The 21,730-nt window shown below is 42.3% G+C and overlaps 1 protein-coding gene across 1 annotated transcript; it reads right to left on the bottom strand.

Annotated features, from left to right (window-relative positions):
* Positions 1-13: 13 nt before the first annotated feature.
* ipo9 (importin 9) lies at positions 14-20,135 on the bottom strand. Its single transcript, XM_078248945.1, has 24 exons — positions 19,830-20,135; positions 17,553-17,614; positions 17,256-17,342; positions 16,908-17,109; positions 16,012-16,100; positions 15,664-15,750; positions 15,165-15,284; positions 14,895-14,995; positions 13,835-13,893; positions 13,552-13,703; positions 13,339-13,437; positions 12,642-12,748; positions 11,889-12,028; positions 11,492-11,654; positions 9,700-9,926; positions 9,218-9,366; positions 8,888-9,016; positions 7,389-7,664; positions 6,505-6,671; positions 4,943-5,076; positions 4,688-4,807; positions 3,771-3,878; positions 3,561-3,637; positions 14-884 (listed from the first exon to the last, which is right to left on the bottom strand). Exons 1-24 carry the CDS (start codon positions 19,987-19,989, stop codon positions 774-776), a joined length of 3,126 nt encoding a protein of 1,041 aa, XP_078105071.1. The 5' UTR covers positions 19,990-20,135; the 3' UTR covers positions 14-773.
* Positions 20,136-21,730: the final 1,595 nt, after the last annotated feature.

Here is a 21,730-nt window from a genome sequence, read left to right as displayed (position 1 = left end):
CAAGAGAGGAATCTGGAAATGTTGTCCTTTCGGGACTTTTATTTAGAAATTTCTCCATCCCAAATTTCAATGGGTGTACAAGGAAATGAACAGGCTGTGAATCACCATGGCAACCGTGTGAATTTCCAAAATACCCAACAAAGCCCTAGACATGACAGCTGGTCGAAGAGCTTTTCATTTCCTGTCAGAAACAGTCAACGTTTTTCTGGAATAAAAAGGCTGTCAAAGTTTCTCTCCCTTCCCCAAAGATCCCGATGTTTGTTTTTGTTTGACTTTCCTTCAATCAATGTAAAGTCTCTTGGAAGGGTTTTCCATGTTGCATTTTTACTCTGTTTATACAGAAACACAAAAATAACGGGCTAAGTTACAAATAGGACATGGCAAAATAGTCTGTTCATATTTCATGTTTTGCCTGTCTCACTGTGAAGCCTCAACCTTTTTATTCAATTCCTTTCGTCCAGTCTGAAATTACTCTTAAATGGTGAGTCCTCGGACCTTCTTCAGGAACAGACCTGGGCAGTCTCTCACCTCTTCATCCTCATCGCTTTAACATCTGCAAAGTCCTTCATCCCATCACAAGTACGTAGAAACAGGGGCGTTGTGGGCAAGTGCATGTCCATCTCTTTTAACCCGGCTCCTTCCTCCGCCAGGGCCATCATCCCATTTCTCTTTTTTCTTTGCTATGTTGTCAATTCATCATGAGCGCATAAGTGATGGGGCATTAGGAGAGAGCTTAGATGGAAGAAGATGTGTTGGAGCAGCAGACGGCGGGGCTAGAGGCCTATAGACTGCAGGGTTTGTCTCTCGGCTGTGTTGAGGTGGCCTGAGAACATGCTGTAACATGGCTGCTGGGCGAACTGTGTCAGGAAGTCTGTCAGGTAAGCCTGGGAAAGGACAGGTGATACAGTGCAGGTCAATTATAATGGCAGCAGTGTTATAAAAAGACATTTAGGCAAATCCTGTTTAATAATGCTGCATAATCAAGTAACAATGTTTCATCAGCAGTTGTATAAACCGCACACTTCATCTTTAAAGACTAATCCGGCCAGGATGGCACCATTTCACCCTAAAACCTTTTTATTATTGGGGCATCTTCTGATCTGATTGGACACTCACACACTGGTGAAGATGGCTGCAGCCATTCTGAAGGGCTGGCTCTTCCCGGAAAGCATTTATAGTGACTTTTAAAAGACCATAAAAGGTTTCACAATAACATAAGTGCTGTAGGGGAGGGGTTTACGATGACTTTACATCCCCTACAATTCACTGTGTTTGCAGACAATTACATTGACATGCATTCGTATGCACATGATAGGCTATAAGGTTTTATATTCTGTACACTTGGGCATATATTAAATTCACTGACCAGCATGGTGTTATCTATGCTATCTTTATGCTATTTAACACCTCGCACATAGGGTCGGCCAACATGACAATATAAACCAAGAGACAATATATACTTGTATATTTGTCTACCATCAGAGATTTTGCCATGAGGTTTACACAGTCTCGACTAGCACTTTAATATCTGTGTGTATTAGGCAATGCTGCAAGTACAGTGAGAAGGACTCCTAATGGCAATACTGGAAGTAGTGAAGTACCTGCTAGTTATTAGCAGGAATAAACAGACATTTTCATGTAGCTACTTCCATCCATATCCATAAACAGTTTCTGAATTGTTTTTACAGAAAATTGACTAAATCACGATATACAGTCAGGTCCATAAATATTGGGACATCGACACAATTATAATCTTTTTGGCTCTATACACCACCACAATGGAGTTGAAATGAAACGAACAAGATGTGCTTTAACTGCAGACTTTCAGCTTTAATTTGAGGGTATTTACATCCAAATCAGGTGAACAGTGTAGGAATTACAACAGTTTGTATATGTGCCTCCCACTTTTTAAGGGACCAAAAGTAATGGGACAATTGGCTGCTCAGCTGTTCCATGGCCAGGTGTGTGTTATTCCCTCATTATCCCATTTACAAGGAGCAGATAAAAGGTCCAGAGTTCATTTCAAGTGTGCTATTTGCATTTGGAATCTGTTGCTGTCAACTCTCAATATGAGATCCAAAGAGCGGTCACTATCAGTGAAGCAAGCCATCATTAGGCTGAAAAATCTAAACAAACCCATCAGAGAGATAGCAAAAACATTAGGTGTGGCCAAATCAACTGTTTGGAACATTCTTAAAAAGAAAGAACGCACCGGTGAGCTCAGCAACACCAAAAGACCCGGAAGACCACGGAAAACAACTGTGGTGGATGACCGAAGAATACTTTCCTGGTGAAGAAAACACCCTTCACAACAGTTGGCCAGATCAAGAACACTCTCCAGGAGGTAGGTGTATGTGTGTCAAAGTCAACAATCAAGAGAAGACTTCACCAGAGTGAATACAGAGGGTTTACTACAAGATGTAAAACCATTGGTGAGCCTCAAAAACAGGAAGGCCAGATTAGAGTTTGCCAAACAACATCTAAAAAAGCCTTCACATTTCTGGAACAACATCCTATGGACAGATGAGACAAAGATCAACTTGTACTAGAGTGATGGGAAGAGAAGAGTATGGAGAAGGAAAGGAACTGCTCATGATCCAAAGCATACCACCTCATCAGTGAAGTATGGTGGTGGTAGTGTCATGGCGTGGGCATGTATGGCTGCCAATGGAACTGGTTCTCTTGTATTTATTGATGATGTGACTGCTGACAAAAGCAGCAGCAGGATGAATTCTGAAGTGTTTCGGGCAATATTATCTGCTCATATTCAGCCAAATGCTTCAGAACTCATTGGACGGCGCTTCACAGTGCAGATGGACAATGACCCGAAGCATACTGCGAAAGCAACCAAAGAGTTTTTTAAGGGAAAGAAGTGGAATGTTATGCAATGGCCAAGTCAATCACCTGACCTAAATCGATTGAGCATGCATTTCACTTGCTGAAGACAAAACTGAAGGGAAAATGCCCCAAGAATAAGCAGGAACTGAAGACAGTTGCAGTACAGGCCTGGCAGAGCATCACCAGGGATGAAACCCAGCGTCTGGTGATGTCTATGTGTTCCAGACTTCAGGCTGTAATTGATTGCAAAGGATTTGCAACCAAGTATTAAAAAGTGAAAGTTTGATTTATGATTGTTAATCTGTCCCATTACTTTTGGTCCCTTAAAAAGTGGGAGGCACATATACAAACTGTTGTAATTCCTACACCGTTCACCTGATTTGGATGTAAATACCCTCAAATTAAAGCTGAAAGTCTGCAGTTAAAGCACATATTGTTCGTTTCATTTCAACTCCATTGTGGTGGTGTATAGAGCCAAAAAGATTAGAATTGTGTCAATGTCCCAATATTTATGGACCTGACTGTATTTTGATATCACAACACAAAATTAAACATATCGTAAGATGATTTTCACCATAACACCCACCACTATTAGCACAAATCTTCCGCAAAGTGCTTAAACTGCGATCCTCCAGCTGAAGGACTGTCCTGACTCATTAGTCCCTGCTGCTACCTGACAAATGGAAGTATTTGAAATATGTGAAAGTTTAGAGTTAGTATACCTGCAAATCAATCTGATATATGGGGTCTTTCAAAGCATCTGGATCATCCTCCTCATCGTCCTCGTAATAATCATCATCTGTGAGACAGGAACACACCAGGATACGGAAACTTAGTGCCTGTAAACAAAGTTCTACCGTAACAGTATGAGCAAGAAGTGGAACTGAAGACAAAATACAGGAATAGCTGAAGCACTGGGGCGATACTAGTACCGTATTTGTTGGAGGCGATGAGATCAGAAAGCAGCTGCCCTGCAAGGCCTTCATCTTCCTCCTCTTCATCCTCCCCCTCATCCTCCCCCTCCCACATACCGCTGGAATCTGAGACAAACAACAGCTGGTGATTGAAGAGGTCTGCTGTCCTATTCAGCAGACATTGTTTACAGGCAACAAATACAACAACTCTGCAATATTTCAGCAAGTCCAGGGCTTCACCTGCCAAATATGACAATAACAACAACAACAAAAACACTGTCGCAACTATTTTGTAGTAAAAGTTGACCTGAGAGGGAACATTACATTGATTGATTCCCCCAAAAAACTTTGCTCATGGGCCCCTGGTTAGCTCACCTGGTAGAGCGGGCGCCCATATATAGAGGTTTACTCCTGGACGCAGCGGCCGCAGGGTCGACTCTGACTTGTGGCCCTTTGCTGCAGGTCATTCCCCTTCTCTCTCCCCTTTCAAGTCTAAGCTGTCCTATCCAAATAAAAGGCCTAAAAATGCCGAAAAAAGAATCTTAAACGTTGCTCATAAATGATCAGCATGGGTTAAATCCAGTAGGTCGCCAAAGTTCAGCACCTGCACTTCTGATGTGGATATATTACATGACCCAACAATGGTTCTGAAAAGTTTATTGTGCTACAAGTATTATTGAAACCAGCACAAACCAGTTGATGCTGTTGACCATGAGAACTCGGAGCCCTTGGCGATACATAAAAAATAATTAAAAAGGCTTCCAGATCAGAAGTTTACATTTAGGTTGACTTATTGATCACATCACTTTCCGCCAATAATTTACTACAAGAAATAGACACAGAGGTCCATCTGCAGAAAGGTTCGATCCTCTCAATTGTGTTCATGTCCCTCAAAAAGCCATGGGTTGAATCAAAGCATTAGTATTTGTATTCACCTTGACTCCAGTCTCCTGCGTTCCCCCTGCTGGCGTTTGCCTCCACTACAGTCGACAGCTCATTTATTATCAATTTAAAGATCTTCACTAGCAAAGGAATGTTGGTCCACCGCTCTGGGTCTGTGGAGGAGAATTACAAAAGGGAAGAGCACGAAGACACAGAGCTCAATGTTAACAGGACGTACGTTACATCTCCTAATATCACTGTGTGGACATAATGTGATGTACAGATTCAACTATCTGCGGGTCGTTTACTCTTTGCTGATTTGGAGCGTGTGCGGATGCCGTCTTCAGGGCTGTAGATCTCTTCTCCCTTCACCACGATGTCCTGAAGACGTTTGTCGTCAGTGTTGAGACCGTGCTGCAGCAGCTTACAGAGAGCCACCGTGCTGCAGGGGAAAAAAAAAACAAAGATGACAAAAGTTTAAAATATGTGGCAACAGTGGAGAAAACAAAGAAATAATTTAAGCTGGGGAGGCAGTTTATTTTTGGTGTCATTGGGCAAACATTCCATAATAATCTTTCCACATATTGCTATTCAAGTGATCTAAGTAAACTAGACTTCTGCACCTCCTCCTTGGCTCCGTTTTCAGGCTTTAGAAAATCTAGAGAGAGCGTTCCTATTGGCTGTTCTACCAATGCAGATGCGTGTGCATGTTCCTTCAGTGAAAGTTCAGCCTACCGTAGCCGAAGGCTCAGGGCTGTAGCTAACTTAAGGCTAAAATATTAGATAGCGACTTTAGTGTCATCCATCTATAAAGAGTGCAGTACTGTAGTACATTGAGGAACGAAATTGTGTGAAAACGTAGCCCAATTTATTGTCCGGGGAGCAGACATTTGCTGTGAAAACAGAGAGAGCTGGTGTGCTGGGGTTAGCCTTTAGCCTAGCACGAACATTTGCTTGTTTGCCGTGTTTACATTTCCTGTCACACATCCTCCAGCGTCTCCTTGTTCGGATGGCAGCATTAGTCTGCTATTAGGACCAGAGGCACTGGAGCTGGGATGATACGTTACTGTATGAAGCCGGTGCTTCTGCTGGTTTGATGGACAGAAAGGGGAGAGCGAGAAAGTGGCAGGAAGAGGTCTCACTCTACCTCAAATTCTGTCATTTGTTTTGCATTCTGCTTCCTGCAGCTTTAAAAAAAAAAAGAAGAAAAAAAAAGAGCCTTTTTATGACATATTCCAATCTGATCCGTTTCAGTTCTCGCAAAACGTGAGAGCAGAGTTGTACTGGAAGCAGAAACTGCCAATTATTGCCTGTCTAAGATTAAACCTAACAAAACAACTGTAAAAAAATCACAATATCACTGACGCCAAGTACCCAAACCAGGCCTAGCCAGTATCATCCAATAGCAGAGCCACAGTGCCAGCAGTTTCAGTTTGAGGGCTGAGTTATGCTTATGAGAAGTAGTTTGTACACACTTGTTCAACCATGGGGAAAACTAGCCGTGACAGTTGTTTAAATTTGGGGATAACCTCACACATTTGCAAACGGTCTCTTTTGGAACACATTGATAGTGTTACACTCATCTGTACACAACAAAAGTGATAGAAAAAAATGGTGTTAAGAATGTGAAAAGGAGAACCAGAGAGAGAGATAAGTTCAAACCCTGCTACCACACAGCTGGCCAATCACAGCGTCAAGTGGGTGTGATTAACTGATTGTCCGTTTTGGAAAGATGATGGACATGGGCATTAGCAAGCAGCTTATAAACAACCATTGGCTGGAGGTTCAATTTATTCATGGGTTTGCATTTTAAAATGTTGTAAAAACAATTATTTGTAAATATAAATGATGAATGGAAAGGTTGTCTGACCTGACTTTACCCTCATACTGTCCGTAGAAGAGGTGCTGCCTGCTCATCCACTCTGTCATGACAAACTCCAGGGCAGGTTTCCCCGTCGGGCCGGGCAGACTGCACAGGAACTCCAACAGAGGCTCCAGCTGGGAGTGAACCAGGTGACCAAACACCATGATCAGAGACTACAGGAGAGAATGACGACCAGGTTATCAAACACATCAGGAACAGGTTTAGATGGATCAGCCTGTTGGTGAAGTAACAGCCACGCATCTAGGTATGGGCCGGTATGAGATTCTGATGGTATGTCAAAAAAATATATCATGGTTTCATGGTATTGCAATTACAGCTTTAAAATGTTTTTTTTTTTTTTTTAGTAAAAAACAACATTTTTTCCATTGAACACAAAGGGCCCTATTTTAACAATCTAAGCGCTGTCAATAACAATGAAATGCTGCGTTATTGACTTTAGACCAGGTTTCTGTTGGTCAATGGCGCGATCACTTCCCGCTGTCTCAAGATAGCAATACGCCAAGAATGCACCTGAACACACCTCCCTGTAAGACCAGCACGCCCATGGGCGCAAAGATGCATTTGCTATTTAAACGAGGGAAATTGACAACTGCGTCGGTCTTAAACTAGCAAAGACACTTGCGTCGGGCTTTGCGCTGCTCCGGGTGCAAGATAGGGCCCCACGTTTTATTTTTTTACTTTTTGCACACTGGCAGGGAGAAGGATTTCTAAACTGCAGTTTCTCTACCATTCATAAAAAACAGCTCATCACTTAGGAACGGTATGACGGAAAATGTTAGTGGTTTTGAAACCTTAACTTTTTCAAACCGCGGTATACCTTGAAATGGGTAACCGGCCCATGCCTACACACATCAACCTTGTGCCCCTACCTGCATGACACTCAGAGTCTCAGCTTGCTGCATCTTGCTCAGAATCGCTCGGAGGATCTGGTCCAGCTGTTCCCCCAGCTGGGTTCCTGCCCGAGAAATCAGAGTGGACACCAACCTGCCGACGAAGGCGGCTGTGAACTCGGAGGTCCGGGGGTCCAGTAGCTGGTTGACCACCTGCATGACGTACCAGAGGCCGCTGTGGCCCTGCTCGTCCCTCCACTGAGCGATCTGCTCAAGGGCGACGGAGACGTACGCCCGCAGACACTCACCTCCGTTCTGGAGAGGGAAGGAAAATGGTGAAAGAGCAGATGTAAAAGGAGAATGAGACAGGGTTTCTGCAGGTTTTACCAAGTCAGAATTTTTTAAGACCATTATGAATGAAATTTAAGACCTATATCACGACATCAAACTAAAAGTCAGATGTCAGAGTCCTGAAACATTGTCTGAAACGTTTTTTCAAGCCAAGTATCGCTAAACTTGCATTCCCCATAGCTGAAGAATAAAATCCGTTTATGTCTGTGGTACAATCCGAGAGAATCTCGCAATAACAACCGGAAAAGCTGATTGGCTGCAATATAAATTGCATGTTGGTCTCGTTTGTAGTAGAGATGTTCCGATACCGATACTGGTATCGGCTCCGATACTGCCTAAAACGCTGGTATCGGGAAGTACTGGAGTTTATGCACCGATCCGATACCACGTAATAAAGCCCTAAAGAAAATCTACGTTAAAGTAGTTTATTTATGTTCTTATTCCGTTATAACTGACTGTCAAACTGGAGAATAAAAGAAAGTTCTGGGGCGTTCATTGTTTGTTATTTGTTCACGTTTCACAAAGAGTTTAACCTGAGCCAGGCCGACAACAAAGATAGAAATAATATCACATCCATACAGGGATAGTAGTATACAGTTGTTAAAACATATATAACATAAAATATATGACACACTGGTATCGGATCGGTACTCGGTATCGGCCGATATGCAAGTTCAGGTATCGGAATCGGTATCGGGCCATCTCTAGTTTGTAGTCATAACACAGCGAATTATATTTTTAATAGCGAAAGAAAGACTTACAACACCACGGAATAAAATAAAAAAAACATTCTAAAGCGCTGCGGGAAAATTTCAATGAGCATTGGAGGTAGCGTTACATGGACGTAGGAACATTAAGACTAGTTTAAATGTATGCAAGACCTAGAACACAATACTTCAGTATTGATTATTGCAAATTGTGATTATGAAATGTTAGACTTTTTAAGACACTGTGGAAACCCTGATGAGGAGAGCGGTGTTGCCACCTACAATAGTTTTTAATCCGCATCAATAATATGTAATATGTATTCTTTATATTTTCTACCCAAAGCAAGTCTTTGTGATGAAAATAAATGTTTTAGTTTAACTGATTTTGGTATTTTTACTGAAAAGGAGCTCATGACATTTGCTGGAAAACATCAGTGTTCTCCTGGTGCATTCATGTGCTTGTGTCTTTGTTGGGTTCACCTGCATTATCGTGTTGTCATCGGTGCGTAAGGTGCACTGTGCCACCACAGGGAACGCCTGGCACACCAGCATCTCTGAGAGAGGAGGTTTGGAGTTTCGGACAACTGTGGTGAGGATGTCGATGGACGTCTGTGGTGCAGACAGAGGGGGGAGCAAAAGAGTCAAATTCTGTTACGAATCTGAGTGGGAAAAAAACTGATGATTACATTGCAAAGCAGAACTGATTATTTGAGTTTGGTCATTTTCAAAAGGTGCCATATCTAGACAAAGTGAAGTTTCAGATGATGATTATAATATGATGACAATATCAAGGTGCTAGTATCTACTTACAGCGCAGAGTCCAGTGGGGATCTTGTCGGAGGGAGCCTGCATGATGCTGACCAGCGTGGGAATGAGACGCATCTGCATGGGGCCCTGGCAGCCTTCGATCTGTGCCAGTTCCTTGAAGATGTCCTGGGCCAGGGACGCCACCACAGGGTCTGAGGAGAAAAGAGGCGATAGGGCAAAAAGAATAGATAAGAGACAAATCACAACCATGCGTCTCTCTCTGTCACGTCTTCTCTGGAAAATCTAAAAAAACAAAGTGCTACATTTTGCTAACAGAAAGGGATTCCAGATAATCAATGTAAAAATATTAGAGACAAGCTGGGAAATTTTAAGTCCCATAGCAATCCATGTGTCCTCGATATAACCTTGAAAAGACAAAAGGATAAATTTAAAGAAAAAAAAAAAAAAAAAATTGAAATTTAGAGTATTGTGTGAAAGTAGTAGAAGTCTGGTAGAGGAAGTGGTTAGAGGAGCTATAGCAATACCATTGTTATATTTAAGGAAAATAGCAATGGTGAGGGGGCAGATCTTGTTCTCGGCGCTGGTGGTGAAGGCCGGGTCGACAGTGCAGACGATGCACAGAGTCTCCATGACGAGGGTGAGCACCTCTGAGCTGAACTGGGCGGCAAGTTGGACCAGTCCCTCGAGGATGCTGGGGAGGAAGGGCTGAAGGACGTGTGTGCTCTCCGACAGCTTCAGCTGATCACAATACCTGGAGAATGACATGAATAGTAGGCATCGATGACCAGACAGTATCCACCCAACATCTTGTTGATCAGTTAGTAACTAGGGCTGCACGATATGAGGAAAATATGCGATGTTGTTGAAAAAATAAATATATATATATATATATTCCTTGCGATATCTAAACAGATATTAAAGTGTAGTCAGTTCTGCTGCTTTCAGTATTCTGCTAAAATACAACAAATTGCTTGTTGAATTTAATACAAAGGAAATCATTTCCAACATTCTTTTATTGAACACTGAATTGAATATAAAAAAGGTAGCACTAAAAAAAGTGACAGTTTTAAAGTGCAGTTTTCTACTGATGTTCTCTTTTAACTAACACAAAAAAATCTTTGAGTGTCTTTCAGGATATGTCGCAGCCTTTCGCGATGTGTATATTGCGCCAGTTGATATCACGATGATAGAAAAAGTGATATATTGTGCAGCCCTATTAGTAAACCTTTCAACTCCTAAAATGCAGTGTTCTCCATGATATAGCATGTTTTCTGGTTACATAATAAATAAATAAATAAATAAATAAATAAATAGTCTATATGACATAACCAAATGGTAAAGCCTAGTTTTGTTTACTCCTGTCTGAATTCAATACTTGACAAATAAAAAATACAGAGGGTTTTCTCTTTTTGAAATAAAACATACCATGCATCAGAATGTAAAGCGTTGTCCAAATGACGTAAATATTGCCATTAACGCAGTTTGGCTGCCGGTTTTGCCGACATTGCAATAGAAACGATATAGAAACATTACAACAATAGACATTTTTATATGGTTCTGAAGATATACATCATCATCATATCACCCAGCCCTAATGGTAAATATAAAGCTACAGCCAGCAGCTTATTTAGCATAAAGTCGTGAAAAAAACAAGCTGACTCAGTCCAAAGGTCAGAAAATCCATCTACCTAGCATCTCTAAAGCTCAGCAATTAACATGTTACATCTTGTTTAACACAAGCAAAATCAAAAGTGTAAAAGCAACAAGTTGTTGTTTCTCTGAACGTTTTCTTAGCCGGGCACAGCAACTTCTTGTTGCCTGGCAACCTCATGGTGACAACAAGACCCTAGAAAGTCAATGCGTCAGGCTAAGACATACAAAGAAGATATAAAATGTTAAGCAGTGACCTTTAGAGGCTCTGGCAGATTTTGTTACCTTTGGACAGAGCCAGGCTAGCTTTTTCCATCTGTTTCCAGTCTTTATGCTAAGCTAACTGGCTATAGCCTATATATCATATCATATTTACGTACAGCCGTGAATGCAATCATGATCAGTCTGTCCAATTTCAAAATTTCAAGATGCTTAATAGTTGGTTCAGAATGTGTTCAGCCTTATTGACAGCTAAGTCTGCCAGAAAGCTTATGAAGTAATATTGTTTTTTTTGTTTTCTTATACTTGAAAAGATCCAGGTGTCAGACTAACTGCTACTGTAGTTTCTGGCATTCAGATAGTTTTTCATGCTCGCTGTGTTAGATCACAAAAACACAAGAAGTCTGTGTTTGGGTGTCAGCACAGTTAAAAACACTGCTTGCTCACCCCCAGATGGCCCTGACCGCAGAGATGCGAACGGAGGGTGGCTGGCTGTCGTGGAGGCCGCTGACGGTGGCCTGGAGGAACTGCTGGATGAGCTCAGGAGACATGGCTGCTGTGAAGCGACTGGCCGCCCACAGAGCCCGGCCGAGGAGGAACGGAGACGCTGCTGCTCAAGAGAAAACAAAAACAAGAGACGGCAATGAAGAACAACCAGAGAGAAGACAAGTCAGAGACTATTTAATATTGTGTCATTTTCATTCAATAATTAAATCTCTCGGTTTTTGTGTTCCTTCCTTTTTGAGGAATTGAGGCACTTACAGAGAATGGAAAACAATCCCCATACACTTCAGAAAGTTGTGCCGTGTGGTTGATCACTTCTGAGGGTCAGTCTAGGACTCACCTGCCAAGTTGAGGTCAGCGAGGATGACACTAGCCAGGAAACCATGCATGTCAAACTGGATACGACCGTTCTTCACGTTCTCTGTGATGATTGTTTTGACAGAGCCGAGGGCCAACATGCAGGCTTCATGGATCTTCCACCTGTATATAAAAAGAAGAAAATACTCTTCTGACTTAAAAGCACAGGTCTGCAGATGTGAAATTACAGTAGGAATGGGGCTCAAATTCGACAGTCTTAAAGCTTTACGGCGTAGTTTCTGTCTCCCCCATGAGGAATTCTAAGTAATAACAACAACAACAACAACACTGTTGGAGCAGCCACATGACGCAAGCCTTCTGTGATCGCACCCCCACCCCTCCTCCACGCAGTCACTAACACGGAGGATTAAAAAAAAACATGATGGACTCTTCAGAAGAGGTAATCATCTTGTAGTTTATGTATGCATGTCCTCTTTGTCTCCAAAGCTGAGTGCTGCTGTTGTCCTTTCTCGGCGGTGACCTAAAACGCATCATTCCAGCTTCTGCGTGGAAAGTCGCCAGACTACAATATTCTCTAAACACAGCCATACTGAGAAATACAGAGAGAGCTTTGTGGAGCCAATAGTCTTAATTAGCTTTGTAGAAACTCATTTGGCATTGGCTTGACGGACGTTCATCAATATAAAATAGTTGCGCACTATAGCTTTATAGACCAGACACTGAGATGTAGTCAGATAATGAGTCAGAGAAGTGTTCGTGTAGAGTCTCTTCTCACCAGTGCTCATTGCCACTGTTTTTGGCCTGCTCTGCCTCCTGGAGATGTCTTGTCGCTGCCGCTGCTAGCGCTGCTGCACTCTCATTCTGAAACTCTGCAGCAACAGCCTGCAAGCAAAAGTCAAAAGTTTACCATCATTATACACACTCTCAGGGTGGACCGGAGTCCAGCAAAGTGAGCTGATGAGCCAAAGAGTTGCTATGAAACCACTGCAAACCTGTCCAATGCTCTACATTTATGACCCGTTTTACATATGTAACCACACTGCTCAGTGTTCCTATGATTCAACACCACATAAATCACTGTGCTAACGTAAACAACCATTTGCAGTTGTTTGCAAGGATTAGGTCAACATGGTGCAACAGATGCCTTGTGTGTTTGCTGAGGCTGTATTTGTACAAGGAAAAAGGAGAGCAAGAAGGCGTATTTCTCCAGGACTATGTGTAGAAACAGTAAGCATTTTTAGACCAGACTGTAAATAAATAGTGATTGACAGATAGAGACCAAACGCACCCTCAGATACTTTTTATTCGAAAAGGTGATTTTAAGGAAACTCACTCAGCTATAAATTTATACAAAAATCAAGAAAGCACAAAATGTACCAAAGCGGTTAGTTTAATTTAGGCTTTGAAATGTTGCATTTTGTCCATCACATTTTTCACACAGATTTGTTGTAAATTGTAGGTTTTTATCTCACCAGCAGCAGGTCCTGAGCAGAGATCCTGACAGAGTAAGAGAAGGTGTCATCATCCTCGTCCTCTACAAACTGCTGGGGGTTCGCCGTCCACACTTTAATCTAAAGAAACAAGAGGGCAAACGCCAGAGAATCGCCATAAATATTAAACCTTTACACTAATACTTCCATCTATGCAAACAGCCCTTTCACCCTCATGTGTTAGTCATTCCTCACCTGGTCCTCAGTGATCTGCATGTACAGGATGACGTAATAGATGAGTTCGGGCAGGGCTTTCTTCACTGTGCTCTTGAACTTGTGGTTCTCCAGCAGCGTGTGGACAAACTCAAAGATGCTGAACACCAGATTCTCAAAACCCAAAACCTCACCTGCGAAAATGAGCCAATCATATCAGAAGATTAAAAAGGTGCTTAAAAAAAAAGTGATACATTTATAATATGGAAATGCTGCAAACTTTCAAAGACATGTTACATGTTAGCAGTGAAAGCATTCTGCTCACCATCCGAGTCTACAGGGTCATCCACTTCCTCCGTGTAGTTGACTTCTGTTCTCACATAAGTGAACATGTGGTTAAGGAATGCACTTGCTCTTATTGCTTTAAATGTAATGTTTGAATTCGGTTCAATCAGTGTGATTCAATCGGAAATCGGAAAATAAGTTTTTGTAAAATGCGATATTTTTTCAGACTTTTTCTCAACATGAAAGTGTTTCGATCTTGCCGAGTAAGCGGGACACGTCCATGCCAGAGAATGAGCAGCTAATGAGGTGGACTTGTGGTTCAGGGGCCATCCACACGGAAACGCTTTTTGGTGTAAACGCACGTTTTGCATAATTTTGGCCGATCGTCCAAACGAATCCTGTAAACGCACTGCCGGAAGACGCACTTTTTGGAAACCTGGTCCCAGGGTGAAAAACAAATTTGAAAACGCCGTCCTTGCGTCTTCGTTTGGACGCCGAAGCCGCATACTTGCGTATAGATGATATCATCGCCGCACCCCTCGACCTCCAGCCTTCGACCTCTTATCCCGCGCAGACATCTCATAACAACAACAACAACAACAATGGCGGACTACATGCTTGTGTTCCTGCTGGAGAAGATATTGAGCCTATTAGGGTTACTAGGGCTGTTTGGTTTCTTCTTCTACTGTCCGTTTGTATACAGCGCGCAAGCTTTATGCACATGCTCCGCCTCTTCTTCTCCGTTTTTGGTGAATTTCTGTAGCAGAAACATTGGCACCTATAGGCCTGGAATATGAAGTAGTGAGGACGCAAACATTCTTGAAACGACGCCAGGGAAAACGGGGGGGAAAAAAAGATTGTTTTGGTACGTGTGGACGTGGCCTTAGAGAAGACGTTCTGCAATCAAAATGCCACAAACTCCAATCTCACAAATGCCCAGAAAGGAACTAAAACCTTTAGTTATCATATTTGTTTTCCACCCCAAATGGAAGCTGTTTTCACTCACTGGTCTAAATGATTATTTTACAACACAGCCAGCGGTGGTTATCCCAGCAAGAAATGATTAGCTAATACGCAGTTTTGGTATTGTAAAAGGATATAAAGCTGCACTTTCAGTCAGTGTATTCCAAACAATGGGTAATATCTGCTGCATAGAGGACACCATGGGTTTGGGGAAGTTCTTCACCAATGCTGTTACTGCCTGGGAGAGAGGGGGGAAAAAAAGACAGATTTAAAACCTAATTTTTAAATACAATGCGACAAACACCGTAATTTGTGACTCTAACTGCAAATTGGATAACTTAAATATATATTTTAGGCTCACACTTAGCAACTAACTTAATCAGTCTTTGGTCTGTAGAGTCTCTCACCTTGAGGACTTCCATCTTAAGACCGCTATCAGACGAGGGTCCATCAGGCATCTGCAGAGCCAGCACAAACGCTTCTGTGAACTGCTGCACCACGGGGAAGATCAACGCTTTGGCTGCTCCCTACACACACACAGTGACATTAAAGGCACAGTATTCTCACACACACAGTATTGACACGCAACTCATGCAACACACACACACACACACACGTCACTTCCTTTGTGTAGAAAATACAAAATATAAATGTGACACAACATGAGGACAATTTCACAACACGGTTTTAAATAAATCTCCAAACAGTCTATCAGTTTTTAGAAAATGATCTCATTTAAAGTAAATTATCAACTGCAACTCAATAAGTTCAAAACTTTTTCCATGGCAAAAGACTTTTACTGAAGAGTAAGAATGTTCTTTTATATAATTAATTCAAACTAAATTGATTATGGAATTATGCATATAATATCTAGGTTAAAATCATAATATTGTCTTGTTGTCTCACCTTCTCAAGCTCTTCAATAGCACAGATGAGGTTGGCACAGGTGGTGAATATCTCCACTGATCTGGATCGGGTACGAATACTGTACACCTGTGCCAGTCAAGGAACATTAAAAAGGAAGCTGAAACTTATCAGACAAACGCAATGCAGAACAATTAAAGATATTATCAGTAACACAAAATAGTACAGTTCCCACTAGTGGTTGACAAAATGTGTGCATCCAGAGAAAACAAATTCCTGAAGAAAATTCAACTGTTTTACTGTGTTTTTTTCCCTCAGTAAAACACTGTATTATGCCAAAATATATAGTAACCCTCTTGTTGACCAGTAGTGATAGAGTTGTAACAATACCTCGGCCATGGTGAAGATCTTGTACATTTCAGGTAAGATGACCGGAGCCACCAGCGGCATCTGTGTATCAGTCACCTCCCGAGTAAACTCTGGACATAACAGACAACAGGTTGTTACATTAACCAAAAGACATTTAAAATACATGTTCCTAGAGTTATTATTTTTCCAGGGGGAGGATTTCTGCCTCAAGTGTTTACTACTTTTGAAATCAGAAATAAAAGATGCTAAAAGTGAACCGAGACAAAATAGGACAGGTTGGCAAAAGCAATTTGAGGGCAGACAACATGACAGTTGTGGTGTTTGGATGGATGCAACTTGCATTTTTTAAATGCTCGTCTTTTGGCACTGATGATAGTGCTATAAGCATTATTAATGTTAAATATTAACACTGCCTCTGCCCTTGGAAAAAGTTTTTTTTATCTTCCTGAATTAGAGGTGTTGAAATGAATCAAATAAATCGATGCATCGAATCGTGGACATGGCCGAGGCTGCATTGATAATCGGCCAAGCCATTATGAATTATTTCTGTTTACAATTTAATGTAGGCCAACATTTCTGTTTACATATTCTGTTATGTTTTGCACATTCAGCAAGTGCCATGTGCTCAGTGCTGTAGTTTTATGTATCCAATTTATTTAGTATTAGAGCACTGCAGAAGGTTTTGTTTTTGAAGCTCGAAAAGCTATGAATTAAATATCCTATATGGCTTTAATAGAAAAATGTATTTGACGCATCGAGATATCGAAGGAATGACAATTGTAATTGAGTCGAAAGATCGTTGAAGATTCACACCTCTATCCTGAATGCTCTTACTATGAGCACTACATTCTAAAAACAAACAAAAAACATGTACAGCTTTAGTGTTTTTATGTGTATATACACACACATGTACATACCTGTGAGGACCCTCATTGCCCCGTGCACAGCATTGACGTCTCCGCTGACCAGCATCTCCATCAGCAGAGTGAACAGCTGTGGCCAGGCCTCGGGCCAGTCCCAGTGGGCGATGGCCGACACGGCGTACGCAACACTGGAACGGACTTTACTGATCGCCTCCCGCAGACCGCTTGGCAGCAGCTCCCTGATGGCGGCTTTAGCCTGGAAGGGGATGACAGGAGTTTGACAACATTTGGCTCAAAAAGCCCTCTGAGGTCAAATAAAAATAGTGTGCAAGAATACTTTCGGAAAAAAAATTGTGGCAGTAGCCGACAAAAGAAGTGTTTTTAAGGTGATGTGTGGTTTACCTGATCTGTAGTTTCCGGAGGCCTGAATTTCTCTGACTGGGAGCACCAGTGAGTTTCTACATACTGCTTCAGGATGACTGACGCTAACTGCAAACACAAACAAGACAGATATTATATTATAGATATTTGTTAAGATGCACATTAGTGATACAGGTTGTACATGTATACAAGGATAGGGATAACATTAGGACAACACACATGCAGATCATAATCAATAACTGGGACCTTTATTTGACATGCATATGTGTGGGCTAGACATCCTTTGCTCCCTTGCAAATGTCTACTTTTTACACTCACCTGACGGATTGCAAGCGCTCCCTGAGGATCAACTGTGAGTTCTGCCAGATGGACACCAAACTCTAATACATGAACATATCAAAAAAGGCAAAATGTATTAATTAATTCATAAATTTAAATAGACTCAAGGCTATAATCACTGCCAAAGATGCCTCGACTCAATAGTAACTTGAATACATTTTGTGTTTATACGTGTTCTTTTGTTGTGGTAGATGTTCATTGTTTAAGTTTGTTTTCACTTTGACATTAAACTGTATATTCCTGTCCTGTTAGCTGGAATTAAATATGACATATGTCTAGGTATGTTGTTGTGAGCCTGTTAACTACAATAAATGACAACGTTGCTATTAACTGGTTCCAAGGCTAACAACATTGCAACAACCCATGAGCTATATAAAAGGTAACAGAGCACAATAGTTTGAACCTGGGCTGACAGGCATGCAGAGTGTGAGCGATAAATAGAGTTCAGGATCAGCATCAACCTCAGCTCTGATCCAGCATGCTCTCACTGGGTTTTACTAAGAGTGACATCAGGCGCCAGAAGACAATGTTAGTGCTGACAGTCCTACAGAGCGTCTGCCTTAGAGAGGGGCCAGCGGAAAGGGTTGGCCTCGCTGCGACACCACAGTACAGCCGACAGACAGTGTGCACTATTAGCCTTTCACCAGTGACACGAGGATCTCAGGACAGACAACGTAATGTCTAGTGAGTATAAGCGACAGCTACTAGCTACTATATCCATCTGCCCCAATTGAGATCTTTATCAAAATAAAAATACAACAACCAATCACCAGTTCATGTACAAGGTGCTTGTAAATTCTAGTAAAAACTGAATTGAGACCTTTAACAACCATTTTATTGGCAATTACAACTGAAATAGACCAATTGTGTTGCTACAAAATAATAATAGAATAGGAAAAGGGTTTGTTCAACCGTTTATTTGCCTACCAGAGGATACTTAACTGGTTTAATTTCTTAGAGTGTGATAAGAGAGCACACTATTCTAGCCTCAAGATCTTTTCAGGACTTTCTGACACCTTCAGTCCTAACATTTTTACATTGATCTTAACTAATTATAAACCTGAGACCCATGCTGGTATAAATTTTACATTTAAGTTTTCATACATCAATCATTCAACAGATGGATGAATACAGGTGGAAACATTCATTTTAACTCAATCCACACACAACTTGAACAAGAAAGCTCATTTTGGGCAGTTACTGCAGTAATGCAGGTCAGATCAGGCACTTTTATGTTTATGTAGGAATATCTTATATTCAGTAGTATGGACTTGATGTATGCATGTATGGACTCTGGGACATTTTTTTTTTTTCCCTCCCTCTCTTTAATGTGCATCCTAATGGTGCTGATGATGCTGGGGGGGCTGGCAGCCTGTGGCCAGATCCGCGGGAGAAACCCCTGGGAGACATCTTCGCGGGAAAATCTGTCATCGTCGAGCATTCGTGGGTTACCATAGCAATCATGGAATTAATTAATAAGATTCAGTTTGGGAGTAACATTACTTTTGGGACATCTGGAAGTCGGTTGTTACATGCATGCTGTCGCCCTTAAGATGTATAAACGGTTGACTAAACAGTTGATTCAGGTGGCTAACGGCTGTGGATCTGTTGCTGTCATTCCCCCGTTTCCCTGTGACGTTATCAGATTTCAATGTGCTCGAGAGCAGTAACTGTGTTATAATTAACGTTATATTACAATATGACAATCTTTTTAACTAGTTTCCAACACATATGTTAACGGGAAAGATAATGTAACTTCACTGAATGTTTTTACTGGAGCAGAAGAATAAACCAGTGTCCACCCTGTTGCTGTGCTGTTGAGGCCGGGGTCCTCACAGTCCCCCATGTGCTTAATGTAACTAACTTACGAGCTAACGTTAACGATTAGCACTTTTGGCACGGTTAGCTGTGACTTGTCAGATCGCGTCAGTTTGAGCACGGAAAGGCAACCACCTAGAAGCTCGGGAAAGGATAGCACGTTGTTTTTTTTTCACGAGCTTTCAGGCTAACTTGGTCATCATCACTAACTTCTGAAAATATGGCCTCCCGGGGGCCAAGACAGTTCCCGGCTAACGTTTCGACTGTTAGCTACTTCTCAGCCTAGCAAAATACAACCAAGTTTAGCACTGGTAGAAGCAGCAAACAGCTGTCGCCATGGTGCTTGAAAAGGCCCACGCCGTTAATCAGTGAGAACACCAGATAGCTAGCCCCTGTTAACTCCCTCAAACTAGCGTTCAGAAACTGGCTACCACTCACCCTCTGTCACTTCCAGCACTTTGATCTGCTCCTCAGCGGCGGCGCGCACTTCTTGAACCGGGGACAGGATGGCCGTCAGCGTTTCGATCAGAGCCTCTTTAAGTCCCTGCTGTACCGGGCCAGCGGCCGAACCGGACCGAGCACTACCCACCGCACTCATGCCTGCTGTGTTTTTACCCGGAGCCCGCTACAGAGTCAGTCCACCACCACAGCCACCCGGGGAGGAGCAGAAAGCCAGAGCCTGAGGTGAAGCGCGCCAATGCATGGACACGTGGAGGCGGGGTTTTGCGGGAGGAAGCAACGTATGGGCTTTGGCACAAACGTTATCTTATTCTTCTTCTTTGGAGTTTTATGGCAGCCGGTATCCGTAATGTTGTATTGCTGCCCCCTTCTGGAACTAGTCTTTTATTATGACACCTTCTTCTAGTAGTGAGTTTTATTAACAATGACCACCCAAATTGATCCCATTCATGGCATTGACCAAGAAAATGTTGTCGTTAACTCTAACCCTAAACTCTCCCTCTGTAGCTAGTACTCGTTGCCTTCATTGGTTGGGCTGGTTACGTCACAGATTCTCCATAACTAACCAGTCTGGTTAGGTTTAGGCAAGTGGAGTGCTGGGGTTAAAGGGGTGATAGAATGCAAAACCGATTTTACCTCGTCATAGTTGAATAACGACAGTTCGGTGGGTAAATATGACATACATAGAAGCTCAAAATCCCATTGATACCCCTATCCTCTGCAAATCTCACATTTTGAAACTGCCTCTGAAAACAGGTGAATCTCAACAAAGCTGGAAGCTGAGTCAGCATCCCAACTCCTAGTCTTTGTCACGCCCCAACATTTGCATAGGCCACACCACTGACCTGAGGTCAGCTTAGTCTTCTGAATCTAGCTGGGTCATGCAGATCTCCAGAGGTCCGCGATTTAATTACTAAATTCACTTCTGAGACTTTTTTATGCGAGAAATCAACTATGTAGAGGTCAAATATGGGCCGTTTTACGAAAATTGATGGCTAATTGCAAATTTTGTCCGACTGTGTGTCGCAGTTCAGCAGGAGCTCAGCAGGCTACGTGACAGCGGCCGGTGCTGCCTCGCCACACGGCGTGTCCTACTTCATAGACTCGCTGTGAGCTAGCTGGATCTCCGTCACGAAGGGAAGCCCGCGGCGCTCCATACTCGTGCAAAGTCACCGGTTCTGGGTTACTGGACTACAAAATGCCGAGGCCCTGATGGAGCTCCAGCCGCGATTCATAGGATTGAAGGGACAGTAGCAGCTAACAAAATCCCTAATGTTCACAAAAATGCATTAAATTGAAATTGGGCACAAATCGGACGACCTTGGGGTAGATGTTATATAAGTGGCGTGACGGAATTCAAACTGTAAATATACTTTAATTATGTCGAAAGTGAAGCTAACTAACCGCGATCTGTACACATAGGATTGAAGGGACAGTAGCAGCTAACGAAATCCCCAATGTTCACAAAAATGCATTAAATTGAAATTGGGCACAAATCGGACAACCTTGGGGTAGATGTTATATAAGTGGCGTGACAAAATTCAAACTAAATATACTCTAGTTATGCCGGCAGCTGGCAGCCAGCCAGCTCTGCGGAGCCCCAAGACCCAGTAGTCCAGTAGCCGAGAAGCGGTGACTTTCACTGGGTATGGAGGTTGCCGTTTTCTCGTCAGACTGTGTGGAGCTCCTAAAGTCCGACACGTCTTACCAAATTTGCAATTAGCCATCAATTTTCGTAAGAAGGCCCATATTTGCGCTTTATATAGTTGATTTCTCACATAAAAAAGTCTCAGAAGTGAATTTAATAACGAAATAGCCCGACAAACAATGTATAACTTTGCAGTGTCTGAAATATGAGACCTGCCGTCTCGTCTCCAATG

The sequence above is a fragment of the Sander vitreus genome, chromosome 4 (assembly GCF_031162955.1).
Source record: "Sander vitreus isolate 19-12246 chromosome 4, sanVit1, whole genome shotgun sequence".
Lineage (NCBI taxonomy): Eukaryota > Metazoa > Chordata > Actinopteri > Perciformes > Percidae > Sander > Sander vitreus.
The sequence above is the reverse complement of the archived record's forward strand: the minus strand, read 5'-3'. Positions and strand labels throughout refer to the sequence as shown.